At 35.5% G+C, this 27,857-nt stretch overlaps 1 protein-coding gene across 1 annotated transcript; it reads right to left on the bottom strand.

Annotated features, from left to right (window-relative positions):
* Positions 1–232: 232 nt before the first annotated feature.
* LOC100373079 (GATOR2 complex protein MIOS-B-like) lies at positions 233–27,660 on the bottom strand. Its single transcript, XM_085501346.1, has 21 exons — positions 27,519–27,660; positions 20,027–20,253; positions 16,948–17,133; positions 16,653–16,725; positions 16,213–16,305; positions 15,171–15,272; positions 14,352–14,488; positions 13,659–13,800; positions 13,133–13,177; positions 12,349–12,467; positions 11,687–11,894; positions 11,032–11,224; positions 10,591–10,662; positions 9,557–9,651; positions 9,135–9,310; positions 8,012–8,197; positions 5,921–6,054; positions 4,499–4,670; positions 4,292–4,406; positions 3,367–3,469; positions 233–1,264 (listed from the first exon to the last, which is right to left on the bottom strand). The coding sequence occupies exons 2-21, from the start codon at positions 20,225–20,227 to the stop codon at positions 1,174–1,176; spliced, it is 2,643 nt and encodes an 880-aa protein (XP_085357472.1). The 5' UTR covers positions 20,228–20,253; positions 27,519–27,660; the 3' UTR covers positions 233–1,173.
* Between the last annotated feature and the right edge of the window lie 197 nt (positions 27,661–27,857).

Genomic DNA, 27,857 nt, shown 5'->3' with positions numbered 1-27,857 from the left:
GAACGTTACCCTGCCTAGTTTGTGAAATTAAATGACCGTAAAAATAAACTGTTTTTTAGTATTTGCTATATGCCACATTTCATGTGTACATCAAGTACAAAGACAGCAAAAATACATAATTTTATTAGCAACATATAAATCTTCAGCTCCGGGATACCATTTGACATTGCACTTAGCACTTGTTAATATCTGATACCATACGTAACTAAATATAATCATGAAGGAGACGATATTTTGTTCTAAATAAAGGCAAACTTTTTAATTTTATTCATCCTTGGCCTTATCTTTGGTATAGTACATAGCACCCTTTCATCAAGAGTAACTAAATATTCCTTGCTTAAAAAATATTTATCTTGAATAATATAAAATAATAGTGTTCATGATTGAGTTGAATGAATTATTTGCATTGATTTGAAGCGATACATACACAAATTAAAATACTTTTCATATCTACTTATATTAAAAACCCAAGGAATACATAATGTGTAAAATTTGTCATCCAATGAAATCAGGGCGAGATTTAACAAGGGAGAAGTTTACAAACTCTCACATAAACTGATTCAGTAAGTTTTCACAGTACATTTGTTGGTTGACGGGCATCTGGAGTCGTCATTTCCTCAAGTCTTGATTGGATATAGATCCCAAAAGATATCAAAGCAAGTGAAACATTTGTGAGAAAGTAAATTGTTGTCAACTGATATAAAGGAGTCGTGAACCAGTAGCCCAATTCACAATAAACGCACTGTATGACATTATGTATAACATGTGTGCTTTATCAGTAGCACTAGCGTGAATGACAGAGGTAGGTCAGTGATCACGTCGCATTTTAATGAGCCAGTATATGCAATTTTTCGTTTATGTGCGCTTCTATCAGAGCAAATATGGAATTGTGAATACTGTACATATTCCTTGTGCACATATTTAAGACTACAATTTTCCCCCCCAAAAAGTATGAATGTTCTCAAAGCTGATAATTAAAAAGTATCAAACCATCAGTAATGAGATATCTGTGGAATCTGAAATTAAGCACCGCTTTAAAATACAATAGTTGATTAAGATGAGTGACCTCCAAAGGTCATGTAGGAATGGAAGACGTGAATCAGAAAAATTTAAATAGTTATTAAGCTTCAATGATATGATAAAAGTGATGAAGATAAGTTTGTTTCCATGCCACTACGAGTCCACGACTGTTTCCACAGTTCCAATAGCATCCAGCGTCATACATTTACAATTACAACTTGTAACTGGACATTCTCTGTGTTTCCTGTGGAGGAAATGATAATATGCACATTAAGAGCGCTGACGAGCATGGTCAAGGCCAGAAAATGAAATGTGCCTGTTTAAAATCTACATTGAAATGCAAGATAATAGTTGCTGGTTTGTAGCCACAGACTTGAAGTCGATTATTCATGGCTATTTTATAAAAACGGGAAATTTGCAACTAAAACTTGACAGGTATGTAGAACTTTAGCCTGTCAAATAAAATGACAGGTGGTGAGCTAACAGCCTGCTGAATAGCAAAATTTATCACTTGGTAATAGAATCACCGTTAGGTATGGGTACATTTTTGTCACATATTAAACGCAACATTCAAAATATATCTGCGACAGAATCATCAAGTCAGAGTTGCATGGGTTTTCTGAATGACAAATTTATTTATTATCATTAAAAAACATTTAAGAAGTGCATTACACTAATAATCATGAGTTGACTGCGTCTTTTTTAGCTCCACTTTGTCAAGCGGAGCTTATCATATGAGTGATTGTCCGGCGTGCGTCGTCGGCGCCCGTGTCAATGTTTTACTTTTTCAACTTCTTCTTGAAAACTACAAGCCTGAATGCTTTGATACTTGGTGTTAATGTACCTGGGGTAGTCCTCTCTCAGATTTGTTTATTTCATGAAGATATCTTCAATTCTCTAATTTTGGTGAATATTTTTGTCATTTTTGGTAAAAAGTGATATTTTCAGCTTCTTGTTAAAAACTGCAAGTCCAATTGCTTTGATATTACATATATAGATACTACATGCGGACCTCTCTCAGATTTGTTCATTTTGTAATGATGTCTTCAATTCTCTAATTTTGGTGAATATTTTTGTCATTTTTGGTAAAAAGTGATATTTTCAACTTCTTGTTAAAAACCGCAAGTCCAATTGCTTTGATATTACATATATAGATACTACATGTGGACCTCTCTAACATTTGTTCATTTTGTAATGATGTCTTTAATTCTCTAATTTTGGTGAATATTTTTGTCATTTTTGGTAAAAAGTGATATTTTCAGCTTCTTGTTAAAAACTGCAAGTCCAATTGCTTTGATATTACATATATAGATACTACATGCGGACCTCTCTCAGATTTGTTCATTTTGTAATGATGTCTTCAATTCTCTAATTTTGGTGAATATTTTTGTCATTTTTGGTAAAAAGTGATATTTTCAACTTCTTGTTAAAAACCGCAAGTCCAATTGCTTTGATATTACATATATAGATACTACATGTGGACCTCTCTAACATTTGTTCATTTTGTAATGATGTCTTTAATTCTCTAATTTTGGTGAATATTTTTGTAATTTTTGGTAAAACTGATATTTTCGACTTCTTGTTAAAAACCGCAAGTCCGATTGCTTTGATATTACATATATAGGTACTACATGTGGACCTCTCTCAGATTTGTTCATTTTGTAATGATATCTTTAATTCTGTCATTGATGAATATTTTTGTCATTTTTTGTGAAAAGTGATATTTTTGAATTCTGGAAATTAAAATGTGCAATGCTAACAGCGGAGCTATCTCAGCCAACAGGCTGCTTGTTATCGAGCTGTTTCAATTGAACGCTCTCTGAATTACTACTTGTACAATGCTAGATACAGAAAATCTGAACATCAAGCACACATATCAAACATGACTTGTCAATTACTGTCATGGCAAATCTTACAATTTCGTTGGCCACTATATACCGTGTACACAAGTTTTACTCATTCACCCACCAGAAATAGAATTCAAAACAATAATGAATTTATGACTTTAGGTCATAATATAAAATAAAATAAATTTTAGTTATTGACACAAAACCTGCTGAAGCTTTTTTTACAACATATATATTGGACATCTGTAGAGGCTTCCAGTAGTCAATGTAAAACCTATCAGGACCCCCCCCCTCCCCCCTCCCCCTACAAGGATAAATAATGAACACTGAGAAATTAGTAAATAAGGTAATTTCGTAATATTACTAACTACACCTGTTTACGTACATCTATCATTTTCTAGGATTTCTCGACCATATTCACAGGAGTCCTGATTGAGTGTTCATTTCTGTATATTTTACAAAATTTAAAGTAGGTCAGATTGATATGTTTAATACTTACCTAAACCAGGATGTCATGTGTGTGGCATGTCCACCATGCCGACATGTTTGACACCAAGTAAACCAGTTATTGAACTGACTACGCTTAGTGTCACTAGTTAATTCTAAAATACAAGAGAAAGATAGTTGGATATTGGTATTTTCATTAAAATAAGATTGCAGATGATATAACTCTGTTGTTGGTTCATAAGAGGGCAAGAAGCAACAACAAAATTTATCCTAACCAAATACTCCTTAGCAACAGATAACAATAATATGAATAAATTGGAGGATATTTGATTATGTTTTAAATATTTTCTTTTCATATTGCATCTTGTTAAAAACATTAGGTTATGATTCATTTTTTTTTTACAATAGATTAAACTAAGTAATAACATTTGTCATCTTTCATAAATAAAAAAAAGTTTGATTCATGTATAAGAAAATGGAAAATCAAATCCATTTTTTTTTTAAATTATCAAAGAATTTGTAGTAAAACTTTTCAACCTTTTGTTTTTTTCTACAATGACTACGATCCAAAAAACTCACGGCCATTGTGATCATTTCGAGAATGACTACGATCCAAACAACTCATGGCTATTGTGATCATTTCCAAAGTCCAAATACTTCATTTATTACTAATAAACAGACTTCCTGTTAACCTTTGCAGCAGCAGACAAGATTACTACTACACTATTATTTTCTCCAAAGGATGAAGATATACTGACACTATAATACAGAATTAGCATATCCACTCTACATACATGTACAGCATTTGTCAAATTACACTCAAAAATAAAAATTCTATCTGAACTTTTCCACTGAGCTCATTTACATATTCAAATGTGTTCAACACGTCATGGTATTCAAGCAAGCCAATCAGAAGTTTCATATTTTGCTTAATACATGAAAATCTGCTGCAGTGAATACACAGTTTCAGCATTTACCTTCAATTTCTTCTTTGGTTGTATTCGTTGGTGGAGGTGTTGCTGGAGTTCCCATATTCATTAGACATATCGCACACCTTGGCAGTGGTTTACGACAGCTAGGACAACTACTGATCTAAAAGTATAAAAAACACAAATCAAAATTCAAGTTCAGTATGGTATTCGGACGAGTATGGTATATCTGAAATCTTTGATAAAGTCAATCACCTTTGATTTGTTAGCTATTCCTCCGCCAAAACTTGTCATAACACGTGACCGAGAACTGCCGGTCAACATGTTACTCGCGATAGATTTACCACAGAAATTACAACTGATGAAAACCTGTTGAGATGGTCGACTACTTGGATCACACTGACTACGACAGACATCAAATGTAGCTCTGGAATAAACAAAGGATAAAACGTTCATTTTTCTGCTTTACTTTGATAATTACTGTAAAATCTGTATTAAAAGCCGCGGCTTCTATTAAAATGGTACAATGCAACAGAGGGGATGCGGCTTCTATTAGAGCGTCTACACATATGAGAAATGATGAATTTTTGGGTCTCAATTATTCAAAAAGAATGGGTGCGGCTTTTATAAGGGATGCGGCTTCTAATACAGATTTTACGGTACTCTTGACTTGAGCAGTAACCAACACTGTTCAACACATTGTTCAGACATCAACTCAGTTTAGTGTTGGCTGTGCACTTGAAAAATATCAGTCAATAACAACATTTTAATATGTATACTGTGAAATACTTTATATTCGCTGGAATTAATTTTCGCTGAAAAGGCTTTTGGGGCGTTTTGCTTGGAATTTATTTTCACTGATTTTTCATGAGTTTAATGTGAAATATAGGAAAAAAAGTATATTCGCTGGATTTTATTTTCACGGAATAATCCCTTCGGCGAAAATAAAGTATTCTACAGTATTCTGAAAAAATATTAACTGTATAACACAGATCAATTTTGTACAAAACTTTTTCACCACAAAAACTTTCTCGCCCAAATTTTTCTGCACTTTTTTCTTGTATTCTTCAATTTTGGAGCCAACAATGAAATTTGTGTAAATTTTCAGTTCATGCTAATTTTGTCCCAGTCTTCTGACGAAAAGTAGAGACTACATTTGTATAAACAAGACTATTTTGTGAATTTGTGATGAAAAGAGGTGGTGAAAAGATTAATTAATCACAATAATATTCAGTACAATCAAATTACCACTTCAATTTTATTTTATTTTACTACCGGCAGTGTTTAATTTCTAAAGACTAGATGTGAATGTGACAACCTATGTTTATAATTCAAAATGGTTGCTTTCAACTGACCTCAATGATGATATTTGGTTCCTCTAAATCAAAATAAAAGGCCTCTTCAATTTTCAATTCATCAGTTCTGGCAATCATGATTAATCATGTGAGTAGAGCCAAATATTATCATTATTTTAATTTGCAAGCGATTGAGACTGGGATTTATGCGAGGATTTGTGAGGCAATTGTTTTAGCCACATGAATGTGTGAGAATGACACGAAATGCAAACTCAGTCGATAGAAGTCAGTTAATCTGAAAAGCATTTAAAATTAAAAGTGGCAAGGATAATAAGTCTAATGCTCAATGTGAGAGGACGAAAACCAATAAGAAAACTTGTACCTTTCATGCCACAGACGCCATCTATCCAATAAGCTTCTATAACTTTCAATCCAGTATTGAACTCTGCTATCTTTAGGGACTTCACTGGGGAATGCTTGTAACATCACCAAACTGACAGTCTGTACATCTCCAGTCTGAAGGTCAAAGTCAAATTAGTTTAAGGTTAGGTCAATATTTAACAAGTCATTGTCAATGACACGTCCCCGTTCCGTTCATATTTGAGTGACATATACATTCAAAGCAGATCATGACCGAAATGCACCTGCATAATGTACAACACATTGTGCTAAATCTGAACAAAATCCATCCATGCATGACTGAGATCCGGTTCTGGAATTGTGAAAATACGTGATTTTGATGCATTTTCGGCCTTAAAATGGCCATCATTCCGCTATTGTTAAGCAGATCATGAAACAAATGCACATATCTATTTGTGACATGATGTACCATGTGTGTGTGAAGTTTGAACTTGATCAATCCAGACATGTCTTGGATACGGATCCTGAACTGAATTCTTTAACAAAATGGCCGCCAGTCGGCCATTTCGAACTTGATCCGAAAAAAAGAAGACGTGCATCAAGGTCCTATTATGTTTAATGTATGTACCAAATTTGAACAAAATCCATCCATGCATAACTGAGATACGGGTCCGGAATGGTGAAAATGTGCGATCTCAATGCATTTTCGGCCTTAAAGCGGCCCCCATTTGGCTATCGTTAATGAGATCATGAAACAAATGCACATACATATTTGTGACATGATGTACCTTGTGTGTGTGAAGTTTGAACTTGATCAATCCAGACATGTCTCGGATACGGATCCAGAACTGAATTCTTTAAAACAAAATGGCCGCCAGTCGGCTATTTCGAACTTGATCCGAAAAAAAAATGACGTGCATCAAGGTCCTATTATGTTTAATGTATGTACCAAATTTGAATGAAATCCGTCCATGCATAACTGAGATCCGGGTCCGGAATGGTGAAAATGTGCGATTTCAATGCATTTTCGGCCTTAAAGCGGCCGCCATTTGGCTATCGTTAATGAGATCATGAAACAAATGCACATACATATTTGTGACATGATGTACCTTGTGTGTGTGAAGTTTGAACTCGATCAATCCAAGCATGTCTCAGATACGGATCCAGAACTGAATTCTTTAAAACAAAATGGCTGCCAGTCGGCCATTTTGAACCCGATCCAAAAAAAAAAAAATGACGTGCATCAAGGTCCTATTATGTTTAATGTATGTACCAAATTTGAACAAAATCCGTCCATGCATAACTGAGATCCGGGTCCGGAATGGTGAAAATGTGCGATTTTGATGCATTTTCGGCCTTAAAATGGCCGCTATTCGGCTATCGTTAATCGGATCATGAAAAAAATGCATGTGCATATGTCCCATATAATGTGTGATGTATGAGTGAAGTTTGAACTTAATCGGTCCATGCATGTTCGAGATACAGGTGATCACGGACGCACGGATGCACGGACGGACGGACGCACACAGGGCAAAACATAAGTCCCCGTTTTCGGACTGCGTCCGAACGGGGACTAACCAGGTTTAAATCTGGGGTAGCTGCTCATTTGCGTTCCTCAGAGGCAGTGAGCGGGTGTGCCTCAGTGAATTTAGAGCCATGTTGAAAAATTTGTTTTGTTTAATACTGTTGGATACATTTTCCATTTGTTATACAGAAGTTTATACAATCAAATGAAATAAATTGCAAGGTTTTCATCCTCTAATGATATACTACGTGTCCCTCAGTATTAGTTTGCAATCATCCCTTGAGGTTGGTTAGACGCCACTAACGCCATCATGCAATGGTCTCAAGACAAGCAGAGCATAGCAAGTCAGCAAGCTGTCAATATTGCTGCTTTGGTGTCTGAAACAATATGGTGCTGACAGTAATGATGCTGTCCACCTTTATTCAAATATTTTTATCATTTTTTACTCCACAAATTTAATAGAAAAGCATTTTTCTAACTGTAAAACAAATATTGAAATAATTTGCATCTGAAAACATATGGCCCATGTCATTACTGTGACAGAACATCAGACACAGTTGCTATGGTTACAGCCTCCATTCAACTCACCATATCCACATACTTCTCCATTAGATCGATTCCATCTCTGGTCAGACCAGTCAACAAAATTCCTTCCAAATTTCCAGAATTAATCATCTCTGTTGTTAACTTCTCGATATAATTAGCAAGATGCATGTCAGATAAGTACAGACAAGCAATGGCTACCCTGTCTTCAACTTTCATACCAGATTCACTCTGAAAAGAAAAACGCAATTTACTATGATTGCATATTCAAATTTGTTCATTTCATAGTTACATTAAAGACAAGTCATTGTCAATGACATAGTCCCTGTTTGTTTTATAAATGTGTGAGATATATATATATATATATATATATATATATATATATGACTTGATGTATAAACTTGATTGGTCCACGCATCTGTGAATTAGTCATGGCTCTGTGAAACCACATGTGAAACTACCATGTGGTTTTGATACATTTTTGACCTTAAAATGGCTGCCATTTGGCCACCTTGAATTAGATCATGAAACAAAATTAATGCTTAAAACAAATGCTTGCCCAATATAATGTCTGATGTATGTATAAGTTCAAGCATTGGTGAGATATGCCTGGTTATGGCAGGATGGAGACACAGACTGGGGTCAATCTATAAGTCTTTGTTTTCGGACGGCACCCAAACAGCAACTAACAAGGGAAGTAACAAATGTGAATCTATGAGAGAATTGGGAACATTTATTGATTGGTCAAAAACTAGACGAGCATTTACATCGTGAGAAAAACTTCTAGTACATTGATATCTGATAAGCAAAGTTTCTGATTTTGTAACAAAAGCACGAGCACACATATAGATGTCACAAGTGTAATGAGAATTTGCACATACTAAATTGGAATTCTTGTTATGTACATATGTACACCAAAGGTGCTGCATTGTTTGTTGTGTGTGTGTGTGTTAGTAGGGTGTAGTAATTCCTATAAAGCTAAATGAAATTAGAATGCCTACAATAAGGCAAGGCAGTAAATAAGGAAACACAAACACTGGTGATAACTTGTATATCACACACATCTTCAAGACTGGCCATGATTGTAGATCACACACAAGGATTCTATAAATCGTAGAAACCAATATAATAAACATGATGATGAATATCTATTGATATGAAAACTCACCAATACTGAGTCATAATTGTCACTGTCACTTATGAGGAATGAAAACATTGCTCGTAAGTATGGATTTTTTAGTTCTTTACATAGTGCACTACACATCTCTCGCCACAGAGTATTCTTGTCGTCAGTGTAGCCAGACAGCGCCATAGCAACAACTGTCAGATTTAAATCAGCACCACCTTAAAAAATAATTGACCAAAAAAACATTATTTTTAGTATGTATTTAAATATTAGAGATACAGAATACAAAATGGTCATAAATCACATGTTCGAGTGTATCCCTTGTCTTTATTTTTGTTTTAATTCCAAACTGCACACACCTAGATGGAATCAAGCAATGATTGTGAGCAGCCAGAGGAGTTTAGTTTAATAAGCACTACATTGGTAGTGTTATGTCATTGTTATTGATACAAACTCAAACTCACTTTTTCCTCGATTCAATGTTTGTATTGTTTGTTTCAATTTGAGGTTAAACAACGAGACTGCAGCCGCTCTTTCATATTCACCATCCTCTTCCAGTCTGAAATCAACACAGATCAAACAGATACAATTGAGAAAGAGCAATTTCTGAATATGAGGTAGACCTGGGACCTTGATGCATGTCATTTTTCAGATCAAATTAAAAATGGCCGACTGGCAAGCATTTCTGCCATTCTAGAACCGGATCTTGGTTGTGCATAAATGGATTTGGTTTAAAATTGGTAAATACTTAAAAAATTATGGGACCTTGATGCACGTCATTTTATTTTTCAGGTCGGATTTAAAATGGCTGACTGGCGCCATGACGGCTACCATATTTTTTTCAGAGCAGATTCAAAAGCTTCTTGGATTCTATCCTCGCAAGTGACAACGCAATATTCTGATCGGCGCCGATTACTATTGGGATTTTGTTACACACAGCGCATAGTTAGGGGCGAACATAACGCTATACCGACTGTCTTTGGGTACCTACTGTCAGGGTCTTTCACTACAATACAAACGTTAACAACTACTTTAATCAGACAAAGCGCTGTCGTGAGAAGCCAGATTCAGGCCGTCATTGTAATCCCTCCTATGGTAGCTTCGCAACCTGATGCTCGTTACGCACACCCTCCTTTTGGTAGAACACAAACTGGTGACAGAACTCCACATTGCACATATTGCAAAGGCAAGCATTACACCACCCGGTTATTAGATGTACCAGAGGCGGGCTATAAGAAACTCCTCATACCCATGATACTGGATACATTCCCAGTTCCGCAGCCATGTCTCTGACATACAAACTTTACAACTCCATTATACATCATGTATTTCATGTAAGTATTTCATTGCTGTAATCACATTTTTTGACAATTCACAAAAGATCGTTCAATTACAGTGTACTTGCCATCTATCTGTTGGCATTGATTTTTTTCATGATTATGTGCATGCATGTGTTTGCGCATAGGCGTGTGAGGGTAGGGATAAAAGGCTTACATACTCTGCAAGAAATTCCATAATTGACTTGTCATTTCTATCAAACCTCCAACCACAAAGATGCAGGATACGTGTCCTGAAACATGAAAATAGACTTGTTTACTCATCACAGATAATTTCATAAATTAAAAGATGAATGAAAAATGCATTTTATGGTACCTACTCTTTTCACTGGTCGATTGCGCCACATCTTGATGATTTGCAAAAAGTTAATTGTAAGAATAGAAAACATAGAATCACAAAAAACTGAACATGTCTAAAGAGACCGGTAAAAATATTTCTAACCTGACAGTGTTGCAATTATGTATTTGGTAAGTTTTAATTTAATTGTTATTATAATAAAATGTTACCATGTACTTATTTTCTCTGAAACCACTGTGTATATATAAACCACTCTGTATACAATATCTAGTGATAGTTTCATTTCTTATGTCTGTTCACCTACCTTGCTTCACTCGTATACATCGTAGATTCCAAAGTCCAATCCAGACCATCCCATTCTACCAATGTCTGATTGCTACGGATACAAACACCACTACTGTTTGTTTCACCTTTCACAATCGACTTCACACCTGGCAGCTTCATAGCAGTTTTTCCTGAAAGTTTGACTTTACTATCTTCTTTCAAATTCGTAACCTGTGTGAATTGCCTAAGGATTGTAACTGAATCTACAACAGTGTCAGTGATTTTATACCAAAAATTTGAATGTTTTTGCACCAAACTTTTAGGTCAATGAACAGGTTGTTGGGTTTAGAATGGACTACACACTTTTGACGCAGGAATTTCAGGAATCTTTATTCCATGCAGCTGGCTATTTGAGGAAAAAATTATATTTTTTTTTGAAATCTCATTTGTATATGTTTGGACCAATTTTAAATTCAAAATGGCTGAATTAATCCAATGGGAAAATGGGAAAATCATTGTCAAAGTAACTGTTTCTATGCAAACAAAGTTTGAATACCCTGTATTTTTATTAACCCTTTGTTATTAAATTGATGGAATCTTCCACTCAGAAAAATATTGCAAATTTCTACCACTTTTATTTTACACATTGTTACTAGTTCCTTAAACACCACTACTGTAAATATATTAAAGGATATCATGTAGCCATGTCCATAGCGACGTTAATTTTTTATCACCATTGACATTTTCAAGGTTAGCCAATATATCTGCATGTAAGCCGTATCCGTGGGACGCACGGCACTTCATCTTAGCGGAGATGTCGTTTTCTAAATCATCAGATATGGAAGAAATGTGTAATAACTTCTTACCACATGACCATGTTACACTAGTGTGGGGGGACCAAGCCTATAACAGAAAACATGCAGTTTTATTTGACAGGAAATGAACTGATTTAGTGCATTGTGGGTAATACATCAATACTCAATTGTTGCAATGTCACAACAAATATTCTGATTTATTTATTTTCATTCTTTCACCCAACTAATCAAAAGAAGAGAAATAAATTCAAATCCGAACACTTTCTTTAATTCACATTTTATGAAAATATTGCAAAAAATCACAATTATGTTTTCATTGTCAGCCCTGGGATGCTTTTCTACAAACTTATTTGTACACTTATTTCCGAGTTTACTGTGACCACAAAAAAAACGACAGGGATAACAAAGGCATCACAGACAGACATATTCTCTTATACAGAATCCTCCTCATTCTCAGGAGTGCAAGCAAAAGATGCCCCCTCCCCCGCCCCCAATTGTAGCCTTGGCAACACCAGCAGAAATAATTTAAGAATACCACTTACCAACGCAATTCTTTCAAATACTGTAATGTCTTTTATAGTAGCACCTGGTGTAATTGTCAGCATTCTGTTTTCATGCGTTGGATGCCATGCAAAGGATGACACTGAGTGATTACCATAGGCTGTAATGAAGCAATAAAGATCAGGAACAAAGAAGTACACACTTGTAACTGACTTTATTTAAAGGTTTGGTGATCACTGAATCTCTATTTAAAAGGTCTGCATGTGTTTGACATAAGAGGGCACACTACACATAGCTATGTACATGTGTGTGGGTCAGATGTGTTGTTGCGATTGTACCACCCTTTGAACACCATATTTTCCTTCTGCCCAAATTTTGGTGATACATTTTTCTCATTTCAATTTTCTACTCTATAATTGCTTTTTAATTATAGACCAAATGAACATAATTTAACTTTGAGCGTAAATGTAAAAGTTTCTTTGCTGAAAGTTGACAAAAGTTGACCTTAGAACTCAAAAGGGTTTATGAAGCAGTTTGTTGTTAGTACAAGTACTGCAATCACACGTGATACATTTACCAAGCAAGCATCGTGTTTACGTTATTTCTTCTATTCACAGTACATTTGTCACCAAATTATTCACACAATGTGATTCGCAGTAATCCCCAGACAATTCAATAAATCAAAGTTTTCTAGCAATATATCTTCAACAGAAATCTGCTCACTGTTAATGGGTTTCAAAACTAACTGTTTTACTTCTTAAAAAAAATGAATGTGTACCAATAACTAGAGATAAATATTCATCGTCAATTTCTATGTTTACTTACGTTGTACAGTTCTTTCTATAATAGTCGGTTCTACGTCATCACCACCTGTAATTATACCGATAAGTGCATATTACTCATTTCATCATTGAAATTTTTCCTTATATGGGGGGTGAACTACGTCACCAGCATTGAACATGTTCTAGATTATTGATCCTTTGTTTACATTCGACAAAGAATCGCTGTGTCATTTTTATCTTTTATCAAATTATTACTACAAACAGAGAAAAGATGTATAATAATAAGATCATCACAAGGATACTGCAAAGTATGTACACAGGCTGTACAGGATTGCAGCAACCTCCACTACGTGCCAGTTGATAATTTTATGCATATTATGCACTATTCTTCGGATAACCTAATAATATCAATGATTATCTATAAACACGTACATTTCCTCAAAATAAAACAGATCAAAATCTGAAAATTTCAGTGGAAGAAAATTGCTTTACGTTTTTTGAACCTACAAGAATAGTTGACACCAAAAACAATGCACAAAGTCAGTATAAAATTATTGATGTATACTTACTGAATGTTGCATGTTGTATGTCATACAATTTGATAATGGGGTTGTCTTTGGGTAAGACGGCAAGCAATCCCAATCTAGTTGGACACCATGATAGTTTACTAATACATGTGTTATTATGTTTTTCACTTGACAGAGTAATAATGTAAGAATCCGTTAAGGACATACTATCTAGAATATGGTTACACCATTATATTGTAGAAAATAACAAGTCATTGGATTACAAGATTTTAAACTATTATTTTTTTGAAATATTGGTCTCAATTTTTCACAACAGTGGATATGATGTCACACTTTACCCATAGTCCTTCGCTAGAGAATCAAGGTGGCGGACTACCCCAGTACATACTAGTAATACTTTATTGAAAAGTTAAATATCTAGAGAATGAAAATTGATATAAACTAACTGTAAATTGCATTCTCCTGCATTTGTGGAGCACCTTCATCTGGGAGCATTGTATTGTTTGCCCAGACTTCCCATTTAACTGATAATATCCCCCGGAGAAGAAACAAATTATCACACAAAACAAAATGCTGACTACCAGCATGGTGTTAAATTGCTGACCTAAACTCTCCAGTGTTTGACAATTATTTAAGATTTTTTCTCATTTCCCTTTATCAGAAATTCTCACTTTGAAAGAAACTTCTACAAAATATCATTCGTGATAGCCATTAGTGCACACAATACAAGGATATTGGTTTATCAAAGTTTCTAAGATCCCAGATAGAGACTTGACCATCGCAGTATGATGCCAGTCTATTATTCGTATGTGGATCGGGTGTTATACCATACACCGCTTTAGTGACGGTGGCTTTAACTGGACGAGTACTGTCTGCAAGATATAAACAGTTAATAATCAAGTAAAAGGATTTATAAGGGTATGCAACTGGAATAATAAGTGATCACAATACGAACCAGATGAAATACAAGATAAACAGAAAATTGCAAGACAGGCCCACATGTACCATTCTACAAATACTATGCAATTCAGTAAGTCTGTCAGGGAATTGTTTAGTGTTCATCAAAATATTTTTTGCTTGTGTTCCTGCTTATTTACATAGCATGTCTTATATGTATTTTGTTTTTTGGAATATAGCAATATTTTTCCTCACTTTCGTACACATAATCAAACTTTTCTAAGCATAGAACTTGCAAGATTTCATTGCATATCACCCTACACAGATATCAAAGTATACATCTGGCAGTGCTAACAATATAGCCATCAATAAAAGCATGAACGAAAATGTTAGAAATTGTGATAATGCGATTGACTACAGACATCACACTTACAATGCATTGACATAGATAGATTTGATGCCAACAGAATAAATATAATTTTGCAAATTATAAAAAGTATCTGTAAGTTGCACCGTACCCATCGATAGTTAGTGTCTTGAAATTTTATCAATATACATTACATGTGAATTAATTTAATTTCAGTAAACATGAAAGGGTGACAATGTGTCTAATCTGGGATACATAAAATAAAAGAAATATAAACCATCAGGTTTTACCTCTTAAGTCATAGAGCCTCAAATGTTTATTATTCATTCCCGCTATCAAGGTCTGTTGTTCATGATATGACCACGCTAATGACATGGTAGTCTCAGATGCACCTGTCAAATAAAAACATATTTGGTAAAAAGTGATATTTTTGACTTCTTGTTGAAAACTGCAAGTCTGCATGTTTTGATATCATATATATAGATACTACAGGTAGACCTCTCTCGTATTTGTTAATTTCATGATGATATCTTCAATTCTCTAATTTTGATGAATATTTTTGGTAAAAAGTGATATTTTCTACTTCTTGTTAAAAACCACAAGTCCGATTGCTTTGATATTACATATATAGGTACTCATGTGGACCTCTCTCAGATTTATTCATTTCGTGATGATATCTTCAATGCTTTAATTTTGGTGAATATTTTTTTCGTAAAAAGTTATATTTTTGACTTCTTGATATTGATAGTGTTCTGAAGTTACAGTGCCTTCAGTGGAAGATGGGCTGAAGTCTATGAATGAGGCAGGCTCAAAATGCCACAAGATGTTTTCGCGGTGAGACACCTCAGAGTTATTAGTTAAAGCTACGTAATACTTGTGGAAAACAGATTCTTCTATAGAATCTATGTATTTGTTTTACTAGTAGGACATGTGCTTACATAAATGACAGAAGTATATACTGTAAAATTCTTTATTTTCGCTTGGAATTAATTTTCGTTATTTTCACTGAAAGAATGATTCAGTGAAAATAAAATCCAGCGAATATACCTTTTTTCTTATATTTTACATTAAACTTGTAAAAGCACCCAAAATGTCTTTTTATCGAAAATTAATTCCAGCTAAAATAAAGTATTTTACAGTAGTTAAAATATTCCAAAGATCCAGCATATAATACACACAATATTTGGTTCATGTGCAATTCTATTGAAGATGTTCTTCTGATGGAGTAAATACAGTAGACAGTATTTGTTGTAAAACATGTTATGTTGTATCAACACATTAACTTGGAAAATTCAGTCTGATCAATAGAATATCAGTCAATAGTTATCTTACCAAACTCAGCAACTGGTTTAGTAACTGACGATGAACTATCAATATTGGTAGGAAACGTTCTTGTTCTTTCTGGAGTAGAGCTCAATTCAACAGCTGACAAGTATAAAAAAAAAAAGTAGACAGAATTAAGATAAGAAAGATCACTTTTTTTGTGATGATGGAGATTCGGGTCAAGGAATCATACATCTAAATTTGGTGCTACTGTTGTCAAAAACATGTTTTATCATCTTTTCAGGCTACCTGTCTCCCCAAAAGATTTATATTGGCTTAGCCTTTACTCAGGATTTTAAAAGATACAGACCAGACCCAGGCATTTAAATGGCCTGGATCACTCCCAGGATTTATGACCTAATCCAGACACAAGATTTCAAATGGCACAGACCAGACACATGATAAATGGTCCATCCTGGACCCAGGATTTCAAATCGACTAGTTCTTACCTGGTTTTGCATTGATATCCCATATCAATATAGATGGATCATATCTGGACTTCTCTCCAAAAGCTGCTGCTAACTGTGAAAACAACCAAGAAAACAGTAATTCGTATTTATACATGAATGGATGATAATGAAGTGAGAGAAGTAGCAATCTACTCACCCTCCCCACACTAAAAATTCACATGAACCAGCCACAAATTTCATATTTCATATTTCTGCATATCCTCTTGAAGTACAAACATCAAAACCATGAAAAATGCAATATCTGTTGTTTCACTTATCAAAGGTTAGTACTCACAAAGTTTGAATCAATTGGATTCCAAGATAAAGTATGGCATGTTCTAGCATGTTTTGGTACAAACACTTTACCAATCAAGCCCTGTGGATCACTTTCTTGGCCAAAGCTTGTCAGAATAACCTTTCCATGGTTTAGACCAATAGCTAGTAAGTTATCAGGTTCAGGTTTAGGATACCATGACACACACTGTAGTGAGAAAACAAACAATGTTATGAAATTTGTTAATAAAAGGTAGAGTCAGTCCAATCAGTAATTGTGTAACAAAGTACGTACGTAGAGTCTGTCCAATCAGGAACTGTGTTACAAACTACATGTACATGAGTAGAAAGTCAGTCCAATCAGATACTGTGTTACAAAGTACATGATTAGAGAGTATGTCCAATCAGGAACTATATTACAAACTACATAAGTAGAGTTGGTCCAATCAGTAACTGTGTTACAAACTACATGTACATGAGTAGAAAGTCAGTCCAATCAGATACTGTGTTACAAAGTACATGATTAGAGAGTATGTCCAATCAGGAACTGTGTTACAAATTACATAAGTAGAGTTGGTCCAATCAGTAACTGTGTTACAAACTACATGTACATGAGTAGAAAGTCCAATCAGATACTGTGTTACAAAGTACATGATTAGAGAGTATGTCCAATCAGGAACTGTATTACAAATTACATAAGTAGAGTTGGTCCAATCAGTAACTGTGTTACAAAATATATGTACATGAGTAGAGAGTCAGTCCAATCAGATACTGTGTTACAAAGTACATGATTAGAGAGTATGTCCAATCAGGAACTGTATTACAAATTACATAAGTAGAGTTGGTCCAATCAGTAACTGTGTTACAAACTACATGTACATGAGTAGAGAGTCAGTCCAATCAGATACTGTGTTACAAAGTACATGAGTAGAGAGTCAGTCCAATCAGGAACTGTATTACAAATTACATAAGTAGAGTTGGTCCAATCAGTAACTGTGTTACAAAATATATGTACATGAGTAGAGAGTCAGTCCAATCAGATACTGTGTTACAAAGTACATGATTAGAGAGTATGTCCAATCAGGAACTGTATTACAAACTACATAAGTAGAGTTGGTCCAATCAGTAACTGTGTTACAAACTACATAAGTAGAGTTGGTCCAATCAGTAACTGTGTTACAAAATATATGTACATGAGTAGAAAGTCAGTCCAATCAGATACTGTGTTACAAAGTACCTGATTAGAGAGTATGTCCAATCAGGAACTGTGTTACAAACTACATAAGTAGAGTTGGTCCAATCAGTAACTGTGTTGCAAAATATATGTACATGAGTAGAAAGTTAGTCCAATCAGATACTGTGTTACAAAGTACATGATTAGAGAGTATGTCCAATCAGGAACTGTATTACAAATTACATAAGTAGAGTTGGTCCAATCAGTAACTGTGTTACAAAATATATGTACATGAGTAGAGAGTCAGTCCATTCAGATACTGTGTTACAAAGTACATGATTAGAGAGTATGTCCAATCAGGAACTGTGTTACAAACTACATAAGTAGAGTTGGTCCAATCAGTAACTGTGTTACAAAATATATGTACATGAGTAGAGAGTCAGTCCAATCAGATACTGTGTTACAAAGTACATGATTAGAGAGTATGTCCAATCAGGAACTGTATTACAAATTACATAAGTAGAGTTGGTCCAATCAGTAACTGTGTTACAAAATATATGTACATGAGTAGAGAGTCAGTCCAATCAGATACTGTGTTACAAAGTACATGATTAGAGAGTATGTCCAATCAGGAACTGTGTTACAAACTACATGTACATGAGTAGAAAGTCAGTCCAATCAGATACTGTGTTACAAAGTACATGATTAGAGAGTATGTCCAATCAGGAACTGTGTTACAAACTACATAAGTAAGGTTGGTCCAATCAGTAACTGTGTTACAAAATATATGTACATGAGTAGAGAGTCAGTCCAATCAGATACTGTGTTACAAAGTACATGATTAGGGAGTATGTCCAATCAGGAACTGTGTTACAAACTACATAAGTAGAGTTGGTCCAATCAGTAACTGTGTTACAAAATATATGTACACGAGTAGAGAGTCAGTCCAATCAGTAACTGTGAGTAGAATAATCTAGTTTGTTTGAGTATATCCTTGTTTGATTGGGTGTTCATCCAGACAAGAAGAATCCTGAGAAAACAATTTCCATTATGAAATGTATAAGATGCAGTTAGAAACTAACCAAGTTAGTGTCTGAAGAAAAAGTAAACAAAGCATATAGAGATTAATTAGAATCTCATTGTTTACTAGACAGCATTTTATTGGAGCCCTACGGCTCGAGCCAGCAAAAATGGCCATGTATGCACATTCGACTTGAGCCAAATCGCCTCCAACAAACCCACTGCGTGGAGCTCTGATAGGATTGGGCCCGACATGGCTCTGACCGTGTAAATGCATTGGGTCCCAAGAATCGGGCCAAAATTATTCCATATACGCAAAACTATCTTGTTCCACCAATGACTACTATGCGTATATTGCGTATATACTGTGCGGACAACTGTAGATGAACTAACAGTAGTACCCATGATTGCAAAAATAAGAACTCTTCGACAGTGGCATTGAGCAATAATCATTAGCTGTATCCTTGCTTGTCTTTTTGGAGCGTACCTGTTTCTCAAGAACAGTATATTCATAATTCTGCATTGACATTTTCTGTCGCTTTGACATGCATCGTGCCATGTGAAGAAACAACAACACAAGAACGACATCAAAACCGTTTTCAATCATGCTGTTTTAATACTACCATATAAACGCATTGGAGATAATCTCCTGTTAATCAGTGGGAGGAGCAATAGCTTGGCTCTGATAGAATGCTGCCGTGTAAACGTAGCAATAATCTCTGATAACTTAGACCAACACTTTTTTAATAAAGGCATATTCTCCTTGCTTGCGTAGTGTCCAACAAAGTTGGGAAGAGGCGGCGAAAAATAATTAACCACCATGGCTAAGCCTATTTTATGCTTTGTGAAAGCCCAGCTAGGTTGATACTAGTATATAAATGCATGGTTACACTATTGAATTTCTTACCTTCATGTTATACTGGTGATCATTGTTGACTGCTATTAAGTTGGCACACTTCCCATCAGAAATAGCCTGTCCTTGTGATTTGCTGACTTTATCTTCAGTTATATTCTCAACTCTGTACAAACTGATATCAACTCCAAATGTTAAGAATTTATCGGGATTGATTGGAGACCAGGAAATGTCAAATCTTGTACTTGCAGCCATTATATAAGTTGTGGCAGTATTTACATCTAAATAGAGAATTATACTATCAGGCCTCGAAATTAACTTTTATCCCTATTGTCCCAGAAGTGTTCCCAAATATAAATTCCAATGGTCCCAATGTGGGGATGGAAGGTCCCAACCAGGTTATAGGAAGTATGTATTACAACAACGATAAAGTTGAATCAAAGTACAGTATTTTTGTATAAACTAATCGTCAGTTACAATAAACTCAAAATCAACACAGATTCAAATGTATCTTGTCTGATTTATTATTTTACATAACAAAATGACACAGATCTCTGAAAGTTTGAAACTACTTGTTCACAACCTACAATGTTTGGACCAAAGTGGCCTTGTTGTAGGATAACCAGATTCATGAAGAAATCATACACTACCAGTAATACCGGATTCTGCCAGAAATTCGCCCGTCCGAAAAAACGCTGGCAGTTGGGCCACCCAAGACGAAATAAACTATTGCAGAAGCTAATCTAAAATTTGATAGCTGTATTAAAAAGTAGACCGCCTAAAATTTCATTACAATGTCACCCAGTGTAAATGATTCCGGTCACATATAAACGCTTGATGTTGTCAAGTATCCGCCATATTCTTTCTCTTGCAGAGTTGACCTAATACCCCGTAATCCTTCTATCAATTCGACCATGAAAAAATAATTATTTTTGAGAGTAGCCGATTTATTAGAAGAAAAACAGAATTTTTTTTTTTTTTGAGTGGTCGAATTATCAAAGGTATATGAGTTGTCGAGTTATAGAGGCAGACAACACAAGTTTGACTTCCAAAGACGCACTGTCTCAGTTCAAATGCGTTTCCTCATTAGCATGTTTAAAATAAACGTATCCACTTATTTCTTCATTAGCATATTGGTAGTAAACAATAAATGCCTTTCGCCGGACGACAAGCTGAATGATTGATTACGTTACATGATTGTTTTACAAGATGTTAGTGTGCCGCTATCAAATTATTATAGGCCCAGTGGTAGGAAAATTGTGGTTACTAGTTCATTTACATTAATTTAGTTTTTGTCTAAATTGCCGGCAATCATAAATCTCGCTGCACGCAACAGTGAAAGTGATTAGCATATGACACCAGTTTGACCTCCACAAAGACGCACTTGGGTTTATCAAAGCTCACACTGTCAACGCTACGTCTGGAAGACTTCATTGTTTCTTTGTGGGTAAAAGAGGGGTGAAGTGAGAGAATAATGCACTGGAAGACAAACATAGTAAACTTGTTTTATTGTTATTCATTGCGAGAAACATTTGCTGGGATGATAGCAATTTGAATGCCCCTTTCCTGTGAGTGGACGAACTAAAAGAGGAAAAACAAAAATTTTTTTGGAGACAAAATTAAGTGGACCAATCAATAGAGGGGTCGAATTTATAGAAGGATTCGCTAATTAACCAATCAAAATGCTGGATGATGTCAACGTGTTCAAATTACCATAGCTCATTTAAATGTGTTAATGTTATTGAACACAACGCGAAAGAGATTTGCCGATGTTGTAGTATGATCTTTTGGCTTGGATTTTGATGGAAAAACGGCATGATTATTTTTTTGAATCAAAAAAGTTGTTTTCAAGAGATAAACTGAGCATTTGAGATTGTTTACAGTGATAACAGCTCATTGTCGAAACGAAGCTTACCCATTCACGCTAGTCAAAATAAACATACTCTTGAATACAGGCCACTGTAATTGCACAATCACAGATCAAATTCGGGGGCTTTTTGGGAGCCGACAGCTGGGTCACACGCCTGACAAACGTATGATGGGTTTATATTACGATGTTGGTTATTTTTCTATCGTCCCCAAAAAGGTCCCAAAGTGAATTTCTAGTGGTCCCGGCCTAAATTTTTAGTGCCTCGGGCCGTCGGGACGATGTTAATTTCGAGGCTTGTACTATAATGACATAGCTTTTGTCAATTAAATAAATTACAAATTATGCTCTAGCAGAATAAAAGCACATGTAAACTAATTAGAATTTATTTATCCTGGATCATTAAACTATGACTTATGATGACAGACATACCTTACAATCGTGTATGCACTACTAATAGAAAAAATACAGTACTGCTATTATGGACACAGAACCAACCCAATCACCATAATACAGATGTACAACAGATTTGTTCATCCTACTCACTAGGAATTCTAAGCATCTTTGTTTCTGAAGGACTTTCATTAAGAGGCAGTTGTCGGCTAAATAACTGTTGACTCGGCTTGTTCAGTCAGCTACTTTGCATTTTAAAACTTGCAACCCATAGAAAAATGTCACATTTTGATCTTCTATTTTCTACTGTCACTGTAGAACCTAGTGAAATCTTTGATCTGTGTTATGCATTGGTGGGTGCACACTTGCCAATTCTGTTATGATTATTCTGCGACCCAATTTTTCAGTCAGAATGCTTATACCTCAGCACGCTATGAATGCATATGATTCATTCATGACTGGCACTTTATTGTTATATGCACATAAAGTTTCGTCCATGTTTATCTGCCTTCTATCTGTAAATTGAATATAGGTTCCACATTTGGTTTTGGAGATTGCTTGCAAATGTTTTATTTCAGCAAATGTTCATGATTTCAAACGGTCACGTACCTAACCTGAATTAGGCCTGATATTGAGAACACATTAATGATATCAAGTATATTCAGATGAGTACTTTGAGATACCTTTCTATAATTGCATAATCAATCATCTTCCACCAACAACAAAATCGTTTCGCTATGTTTTTCAACAATCAGATTAGAGAACATGTGATAAATATAAACAAATATTGGTCACTTATTGATAGTCGGCGACTGGGCATATCACAAGACAAAGATTACAGTTGGTAACTGGGTGATGAGCAGTCGTAAAGATTCAACAGTTGAATCATTATCACTGAGTCGGTGAGTGGAAACTCTCGGTCGTCAACATCTGCACACCTTACCATCAGACTATATGATCCAGGTGTAAGCCAGTTGTAGGTTAATCGGATCAAAAGGTGCGTGGCAGGGCCTGGCAGGCATTAGAATAACATCTCTGATAGAAGCACACACAGACTAAAAATTGCATTTTTCTATACTGGATCATTAAAATGTGACTTATTTTGGCAACGGACACATCTTTTTCATTTATGTAAGCATGCGCTGATTACTAGGGGGGCGGTCAATTCGTCCCACAAGTTGACTCGTCCCAAGTCGATTCGTCCCACAAGTTGATTCGTCCCAAGTCGATTCGTCCCACAAGTTAATTCGTCCCAAAGTCGATTCGTCCCACAAGTTGATTCGTCCCAAAGTCGATTCGTCCCACAAGTTGATTTGTCCCAAAGTCGATTCGTCCCACAAGTTAATTCGTCCCAAAGTCGATTCGTCCCACAAGTTGATTCGTCCCAAAGTCGATTCGTCCCACAAGTTGATTCGTCCCAAAGTCGATTCGTCCCACAAGTCGATTCGTCAGATTTAAGGTTAGCCCACTACTAACTCGCCAAATAAGCGCAAACACATCCAAACAACGATCTGTTCACGTACACGTCATGCACTGGCATGCGTAATTGTTCGTTGCGCCATTTTGTTTTTGCCAACGTTATATACAAATACACCTTACCTACAACACTGAGTTATTAGTTAATAAATACAAATACACCGTACAAGTTATTAGTCAATAAATACAAATACACCTTACGTGCAACGTAGAGTTATTAGTTAATAAATACAAATACACCGGACATTCAACGTACAAGTTATTAGTTAATAAACAGGCCCGTAGTTTGGGGGGTTCGGGGGGTTCGGTCGAACCCCCTAAATTTTGGAAGTGAATAGATTTATGATCGTAGATTAGAAAAGAATAAAACAAACAGTATTAATTAAAATAATTATCATCGTTTAAATCACTTGACTCAGTGAGGTAACTATCAGACTCGGTCGAAATTGCATAGTAATGAGCATTTAGGTGACAACGAGCTTCAAATGTCAACCGTGAAGTTACGCCGTCTCAGTTCAACAGCTGCCAATCAAAACAGGTTGTTATAAATGGGCAAGCTTTTATTCGGTGATTCCGCGATGGTGTAATGAAGATCGCGTTCAAGCAGCTGATGTTAAATATTAAAACAACATTGAAACAATAATGTAATGGTAGTCACTCTCTGAAGGATGTAGTGGTTCCGAATAGGGCCGTTTGTCTTGTGCTAGTGTTCGCTCAGTTAGTAAAGTGTGGGGTTCGAACGGGATTGACATGACAACACGACACTGTCCTTTCATATTGGTTCATTAGTTTTGCATTCTTCAAGTTAGTGATGGCATATATACTGTTTTGTTCTATGTGTATCAGCCAAATGTAGTCAACTTATTGTATTAGTACGTGTAGCCTGTGTTATTGTACAGCTAAGGGTTGAAAACATCATTAAAAAAATAACGAAGATTTATCATCACGAGTTGTATAGGTCAAAGAGCTCCTTGCAGCCAACAATTTATCCCACTGTGTTGCTTCAGCACTGAAACTATGCGATAAATCATATTTTTCAAACATATTTTTTACACGTTTTTTTTTGATGTCTTAGAAAATTTTCTATATTTTTAGTGGGTTCATAAAAAGGAGATGTAGTCATTGAAGTTTATTGAGACCGCTGCTAAACTGCTACTATATGCATATTATTTTACCGCCCTCTAAAAACAGATTTACAGTAAACCAACAAATTTACGTACTGCAAGAAACTTGGTAGTATGCCATTGGTTAGTGCATTTAATTTGTTTGATGCAATCATTGTGCCAGCTATTTCTTACGGTAGCGATATGGGGGTACCAAAATTCGGAAATCGAGAGGGTACAGACAACATTTTGCAGATATCTACTTAGCATTAATAGTTGTACAAACAATGTAGCGATGTTGGACGAATGTGGAAGGCTGCCATTGTGCTGTGGTTATTTCAAGCGTTGTATCTTATATTGGTTAAAATTAAATAATAACAAGTCATTGTCAATGACATGTCTCCGTTCCGTTCATATTTGAGTGACATATACATTCAAAGCAGATCATGACCGAAATGCACCTGCATATGTACAACACATTGTGCTAAATCTGAACAAAATCCATCCATGCATGCATGACTGAGATCCGGTTCTGGAATTGTGAAAATACGTGATTTTGATGCATTTTCGGCCTTAAAATGGCCATCATTCCACTATTGTTAAGCAGATCATGAAACAAATGCACATCTCTATTTGTGACATGATGTACCATGTGTGTGTGAAGTTTGAACTTGATCAATCCAGACATGTCTTGGATACGGATCCAGAACTGAATTCTTTAAAACAAAATGGCCGCCAGTCGGCCATTTCGAACCCGATCCCAAAAAAAAAATGACGTGCATCAAGGTCCTATTATGTTTAATGTATGTACCAAATTTGAACAAAATCCGTCCATGCATAACTGAGATCCGGGTCCGGAATGGTGAAAATGTGCGATTTTGATGCATTTTCGGCCTTAAAATGGCCGCTATTCGGCTATCGTTAATCAAATCATGAAAAAAATGCATGTGCATATGTCCCATATAATGTGTGATGTATGAGTGAAGTTTGAACTTAATCGGTCCATGCATGTTCGAGATACAGGTGATCACGGACGCACGGACGGACGGACGCACACAGGGCAAAACATAAGTCCCCGTTTTCGGACTACGTCCGAACGAGGACTAAATAGCTGGAACCCCAAAAAATGTTATATCATGCTTAAACGATTAGACAAGACCGGCAGACTTACTTGGGAAACCTACATAAAAATTTCCTGTTCAAATATGGTTTCGGCATTGTCTGGTTTGAAAAACAAGTTGGAGATACTGCAAATTTCTTAGGGATATTTACTCAAAGAATAAAAAAATGTTGTCAGCAAGAATGGCATGCCTCAATTTCACAATCATCCAGGCTGTGTACTTTTGAAAAAATCAATGTAATATTATAACCTGGGAGATTTATTGGCAAGCAATTATGGACTAAAATTTATATCGACAAGTTTTCGCTGTTTTGGCCATAAACATAATGTTGAATTAGGCAGACACACAAAAATACATAGATCAATAAATTTTTAGTTTTTGCAGTGATACGTTTGAATTTAGCATGATAGAAAATGAAATTCACTTTGTTTTTATATGTTCATTTTATAATGATTTAAGGGCTGATCTTTTGTCAATAATTTTATGCAATTATGCAAATACTGACAGTCTGGCCTTACTTCGTCGCTACACAAACTGCCACACCATATATCAACTAGCTCTGTATCTTTTAAAAGTTTTCAAGCGCCGAGATAAATATGAATCCAGCTTAACTTAGTACCATATGTTTACATGGATGTTGTATTGTTTTTAAAACGTGCTATGCACTTTTCTACCCATTACATTTTGTACGATGTGGTGAGGCCCTGTACAGAAATAAAATTACATAATTGACTAATACTAAAATGAATAATGGTAGACAGATTTCGACATGAAATTGTGTCACTTTTATGTGCGCTAACATCTGTGAAGAGCGAAAAAGCTCGTGAGTAGCATTCTACCTTAAAATGCTTAGACAATAATGCTAAGATACGTACAGTCTTGTCTTTTTTGTGTACGACATTTTGCCGTAATGGATCAAGGGTGTGGGTGTGTTTGTCTGTGGGTGGGGAATGGCCTAGGACCCCTTCTCTAAAATGGTAAAATAGTTCAAAAATCTTATGTGGAATAACTTACCAACGTAACACAAAGTAAACCAAAGAATATAAAAATGTATGTAACAGAGCTCAAACACACTTTTTGAATATTATAAAATTCACATCAAATATATCATTTATAGTTGTTTTCGAACCCCCTATTCAAAAGTGCTGGCTACGGGCCTGATAAATACAAATACACCGTTCACGCAACGTAGAGTTATTAGTTAATAAATACAAATACACCGTTCACGCAACGTGGAGTTATTAGTTAGCGTGTCAGTAGCAGTTGGCATAGAAATTGACCCTGTTCAAGATCGTAATGCTGACTAAAAATTTAAAAAATGGACGAATGTGAATCGGGACGAATGTGAAATGGGACGAATGTGAATTGGGACGAATCGACTCGTGGGACGAATGTGAATTGTGACGAATCGACTTGTGGGACGAATGTGTTGGGACGAAAGTGAATTGGGACGTATTGACTGTGAATCGATTACTGCAGTAAACACGGTGATGGACGAGAACACATAAGTTTCTCTTTCCTTTCATTCAATGGTTATGTACACGAATCATACACACACTAGCTTTCCGCATTAGAAACTTCCTTACCTTTAAAATGGCGTTACTAATCTAGAGTTGGTTACTAAGCGCACGATCTAATTTACTAATATTCTTACTTCTGTTTATAAGTTCATCGTCTTTCCTAATCCAGCGTAAGCACAGGAGTTGCGGGATATTGAAAACGAGGTCAATCACTAACTTACCCTTTTATGGTAGAATGTGATGTCGTGCTTGATATTGATATTCAGAATTCGATTGATAAATAATATTACAATGGGTTATAACTGGGCGTAATTAAACAACACCAACAAGGGGGCGTGTCATTTTCGATTGAAACGTTCAAGAAAGATGAATAGTAGTTGTCGCAATGTTGTGGTGTCGTAAAAG

This window comes from Saccoglossus kowalevskii, chromosome 7, assembly GCF_978046115.1.
Source record: "Saccoglossus kowalevskii chromosome 7, keSacKowa6.1, whole genome shotgun sequence".
NCBI classification, from domain to species: Eukaryota; Metazoa; Hemichordata; class Enteropneusta; family Harrimaniidae; genus Saccoglossus; species Saccoglossus kowalevskii.
Note: the sequence above shows the minus strand (reverse complement) of the source record. Positions and strands in the feature narration are given on the sequence as shown.

Bases quoted from the DNA above. Each gene is read 5' to 3' on its own strand.
- LOC100373079 (XM_085501346.1), bottom strand. From the start codon at position 20,227: ATGGCTGCAAGTACAAGATTTGACATTTCCTGGTCTCCAATCAATCCC. The intron at 10,663-11,031 runs GTAGGTGAACAG...TTCATGTTTCAG, and splicing joins ATGTATACGAGTGAAGCAAG to GACACGTATCCTGCATCTTT. The intron at 9,652-10,590 runs GTATGTAAGCCT...TGTTGATTTCAG, and splicing joins ATTATGGAATTTCTTGCAGA to ACTGGAAGAGGATGGTGAAT.